This window comes from Marmota marmota, unplaced genomic scaffold (assembly GCF_001458135.2).
Source record: "Marmota marmota marmota unplaced genomic scaffold, marMar, whole genome shotgun sequence".
Taxonomy (NCBI): Eukaryota; Metazoa; Chordata; class Mammalia; order Rodentia; family Sciuridae; genus Marmota; species Marmota marmota.
The window spans coordinates 789,502-802,030 of NW_025999926.1; the positions used below are offsets into that span (position 1 = coordinate 789,502).

At 40.4% G+C, this 12,529-nt stretch overlaps 1 protein-coding gene across 1 annotated transcript; it reads left to right on the top strand.

Moving 5' to 3' along the window:
* Positions 1-7,981: 7,981 nt before the first annotated feature.
* Nfil3 (nuclear factor, interleukin 3 regulated) lies at positions 7,982-11,713 on the top strand. The gene has a single exon (XM_015503944.2). The coding sequence runs from the start codon at positions 10,022-10,024 to the stop codon at positions 11,408-11,410; it is 1,389 nt and encodes a 462-aa protein (XP_015359430.1). The 5' UTR covers positions 7,982-10,021; the 3' UTR covers positions 11,411-11,713.
* The last annotated feature ends 816 nt before the right edge of the window (positions 11,714-12,529 follow it).

Below are 12,529 nucleotides of genomic sequence, written 5' to 3' on the forward strand. Positions count from 1 at the left end.
CTGCGGCTGCCGGGGCGTGCCGGTGCGCTCTGGTTCACCCCGCCGCCGCCGCCGCCGCCGCCGCCGCCGGAGAGCGGAGCTGGAGGGACTCCGGGCTCGGGCTCTGGAGGAGAGGGCAGCCGGGCGACCCGGAGCGCTCTCGTGTGGGTGCCCCGGGCTTCCCATGGGACAAATTCAGGGGCCAACTAACTCCCTGCCTTTGCACCGCGAGGTTCTAAAACCCGCGGACACCTTTGTTCCAGGAATCTTCATTGTATTTCAGAGCCAAGCGCTTCTCCTTTTATGAGGTGAAAAAGAAAATCTCCAAATATCAATAAATCACAGAACTTGGGGGTGGGGGACACTCCGGTATTGACAGGAATGGAAAGGAAGGCCCCCAGCTTGAGTATGGCCATTTAAACTCATGCTTTATTATTTTATTTAAAATAATGCTCATTTTTTTAAAGTCTTTAGTTTATGTGATCAAAGCCCAAAGGGAACTCGGTTGCCCCAAGTTCAAAATAAAACAAAATCAAAATGCCGTCCGCTGCCGTAAGAGAACTGCACAGTACCCCACTCGGGCTTGAAGACTTCCAAAATCGGGCTCAAGCAGTAATTTAGTGCACTCATGGAGACTTAGCAGATGTTCTTTGAGAACTTATCAACTCAATCTGCTCTTTGTTGAAAACAGACCGAAAGCTTGGCTTCTATGGGTCCAGACCTGACACCTCTGTCCCTAGCCAGTTTCCCTCTTACTACAGGCTACCTGCAGTTAGTATGCACCTTGGTGAGGCGCAAAAGGCGCATGCGCTCCCCGGTTCCCGGGCCTAGCCAGTGATATTCTGACTCCACTATGATTCTGCCAGCTTTCAGGATAAATTGAGGGAATCACATCCGTGGAGCAAGGCAGTTGTGAGGAGTTCAGCAAGTGAATGACCGGTAATCAGGATTCATATATGTAAGGTCACCATTTTTCTCTGCCTAGATTTCTGTGCAATAAAAATTGATATTGTCATTAAATCTGTAAAGATATTTCTTGAGAAACATTTTTTTTTTTTTTTGTTCCAGTAATGATTTATTTTGAACACTGCCCATTATGTTTGTGTTAATTTCAGTTTGAAGGGAATTCTTGACAGGATCGAAGAACTGAAGACATCCCAAATCATTAGGTTAATGTCTGCGTGAAGGAGCAGAGAGATGAGTTGATTTCTGCAGAAACAATTTGTCTTTTTCCAGTTTCCTGGAACTTTCTGTGACTTGTGGTCTTGGTACTGCATGATCTCTGCTTCTAATACTCTGGTCTGAGATAGTCAGTGGCTGCTTTGACCCTCCTTGGAGAATCTCCCCTATAAGGGAATGCATGTAGCGAGCTACATGGTTGAAAACTAAAATTAAGCCCTGTGAGACTATTCATATTTGGCCCTTTCGACTAACCTGAGAAAATTGCATATTTGTGACACAGGACAGTGCCTCGATAAGACTGGTGAAGGGCAGAAAGGACTGGACCTAGTAGTGAGCATTGCCTTCATGCTGGTCATTCTTCAGAAATGAGATTAAGAAGTAATATTTCATAAACACTCTACAGGTGTCAGGCAGAGTGTGGAGGGCCCTGTCATCATCCCCACTTTATAGATGAGGAAATGGAAGCTCAAAGACTTGGATCAGCATCCCAGAGCTCAAAAAGATGGGAAGCTGTGGTTGTCACAACCCCCTTTCTGTTCTGTTCCTTCAATGAGAGCGAGTGCAAGATCACTGTAATTTTTGTAACAATTTCCTTTTCTGTGCTAAGGGCTTATCTTGCTGAAGTGCAATTATAACATCACTATGATGCAACAATCTGAAAATTAAAACCCTTTGTGAGAGCCCTTTCACACACAGGTTGAGCAATGTGCCTGACTCACTCCTGAGTGGATTTTTCTAGTTGACCTTGCTGTGGTCATTAGAGTCAGTTCCGAGATGTAGATGTGATTGCAGCATGGGGTGGAAAAGGTGCAGTCATCATGCCTGGACTTTATTTTTAACCAAGTTGAAAATCACACGTACTTCATTATTTCCATTGTAATCCAGATGGCATCGATGCTGTTAAAAGTTGTTTATTTTTAATTTGTATTGGGGAGTGAGAGCACACTTGGGATTCAATTCAAATATAACAGAAACAATGTAATAGAAATTTCCTATAATATTCATTTCTTGTTTTTGTAAGGTATGCCTGTATTTCACAGGATTAGCCCATTGTTTTGAACACTGTTTGGTATCCTGTTATTTTTCTAAATTATATTTAAGTTGATTTTTATCCAGATCGCACTCGTAGAGAATGTCGAAAGACATTGACCTTTGATCACAGACATTACATAAGAGTTTTTTAGTTTCAAAATGAATTTTTATTACCATCGCCCCCAATTATCTCTCACATTTCATTGCAAACAACTTGCCTGTAGTTTAAAAGAAAAAAAATTTGTTCAAATAGTTTTAATTCAAGAGCAGAATCTCGTTGTTAAAGTTTAATAGGAACTTACTAGATGCCATTCCTTAATAATCTGTTTTTTGAAGACTCAGTTTCATTGAATGATACCTGTAAGTCTTATAGTTTTCAGGATATGGTGTCTTTTATTCCCTTTCTAGTGATCTTAAACTGTATTTAAGTGGCTTTCAAATACACTCTAAAAATAAACATTAAAAAAAAAAACTATTCATAAGGCATAGAGTAAAGTAAGTGACATTTGCAATCATCTGCTGATTAGGAAAGTGAACAAGGAATCAGAAAGCTTAGCTGGGTGGAATTGGGATGATCCTCCAGTATCGCTGAGCAATATTCAAGAACTTTCTCTGCCCTGCTTTCCCCTTCCCCTCCCACCCACACCCCACAGCATTTTTGTCCTTATACTTCATTTAGTGCTTGTCTAATGCAGCATCTCCTTCAACTCGATTACTTTGTGATTGTTGGTGCCCCTTAAGATTTCAGATTAGTTGTTAGGCTGATTGACTGTCTTTTCAAAAGTTTTGAGACAATAGTCATCCCCAGTTTGAAGTTTCTATAGTTTCTTTTTTTTTTTTTTTTTAATACATCTGTTCCACCACCTCCCCCTGTCTCCCGGGCTCCTGCCACATTACTCTCCTTCTGATGACTGCTGTCTTTATTTCCCAAGCTGTGAAGTTGTTTGGATGTGTCAGTGTCCTCTGCTCTGCAATTTTCAGAATAATTTCATTGTGCATTAGGTTACAGTAGCCTCTTAAAAAGAATGTCAAGTTACACTATTTCATATTTCAATGACTAAATTGTATCAATGCTGTAATAAAATGCAATGTTGTCATCCTAGTTAATAAGTTTAAATCTAATTTTCAATTAGTCCTTTGTTGAACTTGAAATATTTTCCTTTATGGTAAACCCGGATCAGATTTTGACACATTTATTTACAGATGTACCCAAATAGAAAAAAGTAGGTCAATTTGTTGCTGTGCTAGAATAGATTCTGGCAGAGAGAGGCGGAGAGAGAGAGAGAGAGAGAGAGAGATTGATTGTGTGTGTGTGTGTGTGTGTTTTCCCTGTCTTGACTAAGTACACATTTCTTTTCTAAATTCTTACTAGAGATGGAACTATAGTGTTCATGTGAGCCTTTAGCTGGCCATTTGGAAACGTTTAGTTTTCTTAATTTAAAAAGTCTTTCTATTTTTAATGATCATGATTAGAAAATCCCCTTATAGCTTCAGCATTTCTGAATTTTTACGTCACTCACGATCCCTTAGTTGTACATGTGAATTCCTTTATTATTTTATCTAAAAATGCTAGATTTTTTTCCCCTTACACAGAATGTAAAGCATTTCATTTATGCAAACATCCTGGATTTTACCCTCTGAGAAAATGTAGGTTAACATTTTGCTAGTCTTACTAGTTGACAGGTGTAAAGTCCTGTGAAATGATGGATTGATTTTATTTTTTTCATGAAAATGGCATTTATCTCAAAAACTAGCAACAGCCTTTTTAGTGGAAAGATGGTTTACAGGTTCATGTAACTTAAGTTTATCTCGAAAACAATGTTTTTCTTTACTGTTATATAAACATCCAAGAGAGTGAACAGTACATTCAGAGAGTAGAGGAGGAAAACGAGATATTTCTATGAAAATATTTCCAAACCACTAGGCACATCACATTGCATTTCACCTTGTATTGACAGAATTTTAAGATCCAAATAAAGAAGCAATTTGCAACAAAACTTAATGTTGAGAAAATAACATTAAGTTATTTAACATTTCTTAATGTTAAGAAACACAGGCAGTGATTGATGTACTTTGAACAAGAAGACACATAGCAAGATGTTCTCTTAAGTGGGTATTGAGGCTAAATGATTAGTAAAATTTTAAATGCTCAAAACAAAGTGTTTATTCTTTTCTGGTCTTGTAAAGACTTATCTCAGAGAAAGATCAGGTAGAGACAAGCAAAGATACAGTTCTATCATAAATATAAATGAGTCCTCAAGGAAAACATTGGTCTAGAATTGTCATAAAGTTGTATTTGTTTAGAGAACTTTGTAGATCAAGATCAGGTCTTTTAATGAAAAAACAATATTTAGGTCATCTGACTTAAATAAACTTAAAAAATCCAGGCTTACGAAATACAACTCCTGCTTGTAGCAACCGTGTGACGTTTCATAAAAAAAGGAGTGGGCAGTAATGCCATCCTCACATTAGGTATGGAAAAATGTCTCAGCTGGCATGTAATGACTCCTGCTCTTAAATTTCTCTTTTTATTTGTGTTTTTAAGAAACAGTCCTATCATCTAATGGGTGTAATGAAGTTAATGGTGCCGAATATGCTAACATCATAGAATTGGCATTTAGTGTCAATTATTCACCAAAAAAAGAAACATAAGCGGTGACTAATGTACCGCAGCATTAAATGTTGATTTGCAAAGATGACGCACCGATGAAGTAATTGTCAAATTAATCATAAAGGAAAATATTGGGATTTGAAATAAAGTTGTTGGGTGAGCGTAAATGCTGATGCTTTTAGAAGGCTTCGTCAACCACTTTTGCACTTGCCTTAAGTTCTTTGTTAGGAGATGTAAACAGAGTCCAGAGTTCATCTCTGCTTTGGACTGCTGCATAATCTCTGCCTCCTTGCTCAGTCCCTGGGATTTATCTGGTTCCTCTGCACGAGAGTTACACCAGGGTTAGAGAGACTCTGTTCTCTTCTGTTGAAATGGATACAGTTTGGGTTTTGTTTAAAAAAAAAACAAACAAACAAATCACAGGTGACAATGTCCACAGCTGTATTTCTTTTCCTCTATCTTAACCTAGGTAGGATCCTGGAGATTAAATTTAGCAGAGATGTGAAAATCGATCAAATGTTTTCTCCATTCCTTAAGTACCACCAGGATATGAAACAACACCAAGGAACATAGGAAATAGTTCCAGGGAGTAGGTACCTTTGTTGGTTTAGGACAACATCTGGAAGCTAAGACAGCAACTAAAAGTGCCTAAATTCCCGAGAAACTTAGTGACTGGGAATGCATGACTCAGAAGCGGGAGGAACACAGCCAGGACTGTGTAGGGATGAGACTGCATTGCAGGGATGTGGGGCAGCCCTGTGCCAGTGTGGGAGAGGCTACTGACAAAGAAACTGTAGCCAGGGCTGAGCTGGGCTGAGATCTCTGCCATTTAACAAGCTGTGTGATTCCTTGAACTTGAATTTTCTCCTGTGAAAGTGGTTGTTGGGAAGGTTAATGAAATAAAGCAGGTCAGTCCCCGCAGTGCCTGGGGCATAGTAGGTGTTCAATAAATAGCACCTATGATGATTGTTTTTGTTATTGTCCTTGTGACAAGAAAAAGGCAGCATACAAGAGTCCACAGGGCATTTGCCCCAGACTCTGTTGTGGGAACTCTGTCCATGCACCTTAATTCTGGCTAGGCTCTTGTGTTCGGCTGCCAGTTCTGACAGCAAGGACTGGGCTTTTGTGGGTTTGGTTTTCTTTCCCTTTTATATGGGCCCAGTGTAGCTCAGTACACAGTAGGTTCTCCATATGTGTTGAATAAACCAAATAATAAATAAGAGAAGCTCTGTTAAAAAACAATTTCCCTTATTCACAATTTCCCAGTAATATTAAATGATAAATGGCATTTATCTCAAAGAAAGGAAACATCCAAAAACTTTTGTGATTATAAAACTCTTCTGTAAGGTGAATGGATGACCATCAATCCAATGTCGAGTACCTCATATCTTCAGTTTGTTGCTAGAAGAATACAAATATATTTCAGTTTCCTCCCTGAAGCCCTCCACAGTCTAGTTGGACATAGAAGAAACACCTAGAAAGATACACAGTATATGCAATTGGTGCCTTTTTGTTATCTCACAGGACTGACACACTCTTCCCACCACTGCAAGATTATTTGATACATAATATTACATACAGAAAAGATCCTAAGATGGCAGGTCGTGTTTGCCAGTTGAGTTGTAGAGACAGGGAGGATGTCCAGATTCATAGTAACAGGTGGTAAGAATCAAATAAGAAGATGATTAAAATGAAATGAGCCTGTTTGTAGGTTTTCATGGACCAACAAAGTTGTGGAGATGATAAGTTGGACATACAGTTCTTAGACATCTAGAAGAAAGGGGTAAAGGAATTTTAAGACATGGGGCCTACCTTAGCTAAATGACAGCTATCTGTGCAGCATGTTGATGTCTGCCTGCCCCTGACACACCACGTGTTCCTGTAAGTAGCACACAGTTTGGGGCCAGGAGGTTGAAAAAGGTTCCCATCACTCAATGTGGGGAAAAGTCACAAACGTTTAGGAAGGCTAACTAAGAATTGTGGGACAATGTAAAGGAAATGTGATTTTTTTCTAAAAAAAGAAAAGGAGCCAGGCACAGTGGTGCACGCCTGTAATCCTAGTGGCTCTGGAGGCTGAGGCAGGAGGACCACAAGTTCAAAGCCAGCCTCAGAAAAAGCGAGATGCTAAGCAACTCAGTGAGACCCTGTCTCTGAATAAAATATAAAATAGGTCTGAGGATGGGGCTCTGTGGTCCAGTGCTCCTGAGTTCAATCCATGGTACATCCCCGCCCCCCAACCTCACCAAAAAAAGAAAAGACAGGTTTTAAAAATGCATGGAAGAGAAAAATTATCAAATGGAAAAAAAAAAATACCCAGAATAATAGTGTGCAAGATACAGTGTGATGTTAAAAAACTCGAAGTTAAAAGAAGCACAACCTGAGGATTCAGTGCAGCTTTGAAAGGCACCTGGGATAAGATAAGGTCTCTGGGCTTCATTAGCTAGAGTTTCTCACTCTTTGTTTTGCTACCCATTTCACTATTGGGGTGAGGACCTGACTGAATGGCAGTACACACTCGAGCAAGAAATCCATAGTGCAAAATGGGTTGTCACGTTCAAAGACAAAACCTGAATGGAAATGATGGGAAATCATGTTTCACCAAGTGATCAATAGAAAGATTCCATTACTGCCATATCCCTGATCCCTGCCTACTGTGACACATGCCTGGCCACTGTTGCTCTTTAAAGTGTCATTATCAAAAAAACAAACTTAGTGTTAACAGTCACACTTCTAAGTTGTGACTAGCAGTTTCCTGGACTGTGTTTCCTCAGTTTAGTGGACAGAAAAATGGCATGAAACCTTAGTCTTTATGATCCTAAAATCATGACATCATGCCTTCTGTTGCTACTGGAAAAGACAAAAGGATCTGGCAGGCTTTTACAATTGATAAAATTAAACTTCACTAGTCATTGTAAAACTATGCATAAGAAAAAAAATAGTGATGTAAAACAAAAACACTACATCTTTTTTTTTTTTTTAAAGACAGAGTGAGAGACAGAGAGAGAGAATTTTTTAATGTTTATTCTTTAGTTTTCGGCGGACACAACATCTTTATTTGTATGTGGTGCTGAGGATCGAACCCGGGCCGCACGCATGCCAGGCGAGCGTGCTACTGCTTGAGCCACATCCCCAGCCCCAACACTACATCTTTTTAAAAAAATTTTTGTTTAGTTATACATGGGTGCAATGTCTTTATTTGTTTATTTAGTTTTATGTGGTGCTTAGAATTGAACCCAGTGCCTCACATATGCAAGGCAAGCGCTCTGCCACTAAGCCACAACCCCAGCCCTAAAAACACGACATCTTTACAATCCGGTGGGATGGAGCTAGACAACTGGAGCAAGAGAAGAGTTGTTGTCCACATCTGCCTTACAAAAAGTATTATCAACTGGAAAACTATAGAATCAGTGTCTGCAAACATAGGCCCCAAAACCACTGTGAAAAGAGTGCTTTTGGGCACATAATACAGATTTATTATCTCACATCAAAGAAAGTGTTGGGGCTGGAAGTAGAGTGGTAGAGTGCTTACCTACCATGTGTTGTAGAAAGGCCCTGTCTTCCATCCCTGGCACCTCAAAAAAAAAAAAAAAAAATGTCAGGCCAAATGAATATTATAAATATGTCACCCAAGAGAGAAGAAATTAGTTGATGATTCTATTTCTGAGTTGTTATATTTTATTTGAAACTAATTAGTAAAATTGAAAGAAGTTCTTTCCACAACTATATTATCTTGGTTTAATTTGAAGTTTCAAAATGGCCCTGGACTTTAAAAAAATAATAATAAATCCCTTTGAACAGTGACTATTCATTTTAATCTCAAAGCTACTCTATAACGGAAATCTACAATAACAGAATTTTCAGGACACAAAAAAATGTTGGAGGCTTTGATCTTGATTGTTTGATAAATCAATTTGAAGGAAGTCAGGAAAAGGGACATTTCTAATCTCATGAGCACAGGTGTTTCTGAAGTGACGGCTTTATGGACAGGAATCCTTTTCATTCAGGTCTGGTGAGTCACTCGTTGGAATGTACTGGGCTCTAAGCCCACCAGGCAGTCAGGGATATGACAAGCAGGTTTATGTCTACATGAAAATGCAGATTAAAATCAATAATAACTGTTGTTAACGTGGCTTTTAGTTTCTTTGGAAGTAAAATATTTAGCTCCGCTGGGTGCAAGGGCACCATGCCTGTAATCCCAGTGGCTTGGGAGGCTGAGGCAGGAGGATCGCAAGTTTAAAGCCAGCCTCAAGCAATGGCAAGGTACTAAGCAACTCAGTAGACCCAGTCACTAAATAAATACAAAATAGGACCGGGAATGTGGCACAGTGGTCAAGTGCCCCTGAGTTCAATCCCTGGTACAAAAAATGTAATTCCATTTATGTTTTCTTCCAAGTATGACTGCAGAACTTATTCATGGGTCTTAAAAGAGTTTACCTAGCAATGTTCCTTTGAAGAGGTGACCATGTTTGTTCAGCAATGGTGGCAGGGTTATCAAAAATTATTCAGAAACAACACAACATGCGAGTATTATTTAGAAACTTACCAACTGGAGGCTATCTGTAATTTCCTTCCTATCATGGCTCACCGCCACCTGCCACACCCAACCATTTCTCCCTTATTAGACACAGCCTTCCACTATTTTTCCCAGGACAAAGGTGGTTTTATTTTATTTATTTTTGTTTGGTTTCTCATTCTCTTGGACCACTTAATCTCTTGTAGATGGTCCTTCATGGCTTGACAGTAGAGGTATTTGGGTATTTCCTCCTTTTCAAGATTGCATGCTGTTGGGGCCAGAGCTGTAGCTCAGTGGTAGAGCACTTGCCTAGCATGTATGAGGCATTGGGTTTGATCCTCAGCACCACATAAAAATAAACAAAGATGTTATGTCCATCTACAACGAAAAATGATTAAAAAAAAAAAAAAAAGATTGCATGCTCTTCCAAGGAAAGAATCGCCATGCCTGTATTCCCTAAATGCTGAGCACAGTCCCCTCTACATAACCGGCAACGAAGATTTGTCCGAATAAATAACTATTTCTTTTCGTATATTGCAGATCACCAGGAAGACCCTACTCTGTTCAATAAGAGGAGCCTGGCAGGTGAATCTCCGACAGTAGGACAAGAGTATTGATGGATTTGAAGCCAGTTCCCAAAGCTGTTCAGAATCCTGGGGAAATCACTTGTTCTTCTCTGCATTTATAGGGCCAGGTTGTTTCTGATGCAGTTGAGAAAAATGCAGACCATCAAAAAGGAGCAGGCATCTCTGGATACCACCAGCCCCGGGGACAAAGGGATGGTACTGAGTTCTGCCTTAACTGAAGCCACGGAGGACCTGGCCACAGGCGAAGAGCTGCTTCTGAACGAAGGCAGCGTGGGGAAGAACAAATCTTCCGCCTGTCGGAGGAAGCGGGAATTCATTCCCGATGAGAAGAAAGATGCTATGTACTGGGAAAAAAGGCGGAAAAACAATGAAGCGGCCAAGAGATCTCGGGAGAAGCGCCGGCTGAATGACCTGGTTTTAGAGAACAAACTAATTGCGCTGGGAGAAGAAAACGCCACTTTAAAAGCAGAACTGCTTTCCCTGAAATTAAAGTTTGGTTTGATTAGCTCCACGGCGTATGCTCAAGAGATTCAGAAACTCAGTAATTCTCCAGCCGTCTACTTTCAAGACTACCAGACTTCCAAGGGCACCGTGGGCTCGTTTGTGGAGGAGCACGAACCCTCCGTCGTGTCCAGCAGTTGCATTTCTGTCATTAAGCACTCTCCGCAGAGCTCTCTGTCCGACGTGTCCGAGGTGTCCTCCGTGGAACACACGCAGGAGAGCCCTGGGCAGGGCAGCTGCAGAAGTCCTGAAAACAAGTTCCACGCCATCAAGCAAGAGCCCATGGAGCTCGACAACTATGCAAGGGAGCCGAGAGATGACCGGGGCCCCTGTGCAGCCTCCGTCTATCACAACTATCTGGGGAGTTCTTTTTCTGGCTACTCGCACTCTCCACCTCTCCTGCAAGTCAACAGATCCTCCAGCAACTCTCCCAGAACTTCAGAAACCGACGACGGTGTCGTGGGCAAGTCCTCCGACGGGGAGGACGAGCAGCAGGTTCCCAAGGGCCCCATCCATTCTCCAGTCGAACTGAAACGTGGGCATGCGACCGTGGTGAAAGTCCCCGAAGTGAACTCCTCTGCCTTGCCGCACAAGCTTCGGATCAAAGCCAAAGCCATGCAGATCAAAGTCGAAGCCTTCGATAATGATTTCGAGGCCACACAAAAACTTTCCTCGCCCGTCGACATGACGTCGAAAAGACATTTTGAACTTGAAAAGCATAGTCCCCGGAGTATGGTACATTCTTCCCTCACGCCTTTCTCAGTGCAAGTGACAAACATTCAAGATTGGTCCCTCAGATCGGAACACTGGCATCCCAAAGAACTGAGTGGCAAAACTCAGAATGGTTTCAAAACTGGAGTGGTGGAAATTAAAGACAGTGGCTACAAAGTTTCCGATGCGGAGAATTTGTACTTGAAGCAGGGGATAGCAAACTTATCTGCAGAGGTGGTCTCACTTAAGAGACTCATAGCCACACAACCAATCTCTGCTTCAGACTCTGGGTAAATTACTACTGACTAAGAGCTGGACATTTAGGAAGCTGTCATTTGCAATAGATGAATATGTTTTTGTATGATACAGAGTTTTCACTGGACTCGTGTTGTCATTTCACTGTCCTGTGCACATGTTGTCTGTTGGGCGTCTTTGTGTGCACAAATTATGATGAAGATGAGGTTATGTTCTCACCCTTCCCTGTGTATAGTCACATAGTCCACACGAAGGCTGTATATATCGGACATTATTTTTGTTGTTCTATTATAAAGCGTGTAAGTTGCCAGTTTCAATAAAGGATTGGTGACAACACAGACATTCTGTTCCATGGCACTTGATTTGAATGGAAAATGGAAAAGCAATTTTAAGTGATCCAAGTACTTATTGAAGTTTATTTTTTACCGATACCAGGCACTTTCCCCCTCTGAATAAGGAAAAATGGAAGTGTACATGAGCAGATCGTTTGTTTTCTAGACTCTAACAACTTCAGAAACCTTCTAGAGAGAGAAAAAATAATGACGAATTTTCTTTTCTGAGACTAATTTGCTAATATTCACTGCTATATCATTTTCTTTAAAATATAGTTTTTCTATAATTTTTTTAAAGTAGATAAACCAGGCTGTCTGACATTGATCTGCCTCTAGTCATCTCCCTTTTAAGTGTGACACAGTGATGCAGATAGTTGAGTCACTGACCCAGTTTATTAGATGAAAGGCTGCTTTTAAAGAGTGGGTAATAAGGATGGAAGCATTTTTATGTTGTAAATCTTAACAGTTCTGGTGTATAAATCGTCTAGGGAATAAAAATAGTTATTTAGCTTATAACTACTTTTATTTGGTTTCCAGAATTTCAAAGAACACATCAATTACCAGAGGCCAGCATATGTATGTAGTCCAAGTATGTATGATGATTTTTTTTTTTTAAAGATGTGGTCATGAGCTGAGGCTGTAACTCAGTGGTAGAGCTTTTTTCTTGCACATACAAAACTCTCCAACACCACAAAATAAAAGATTTATTCGTGATAACTGTAAATAATAGCTCTACATCTTCAGGCATTGGCTTAAAAGTTATATAACTTCAGGGAAAAAAAAGCATCATCCCAACTAAATTGTTCCTGATTATTTGTCCAAGATG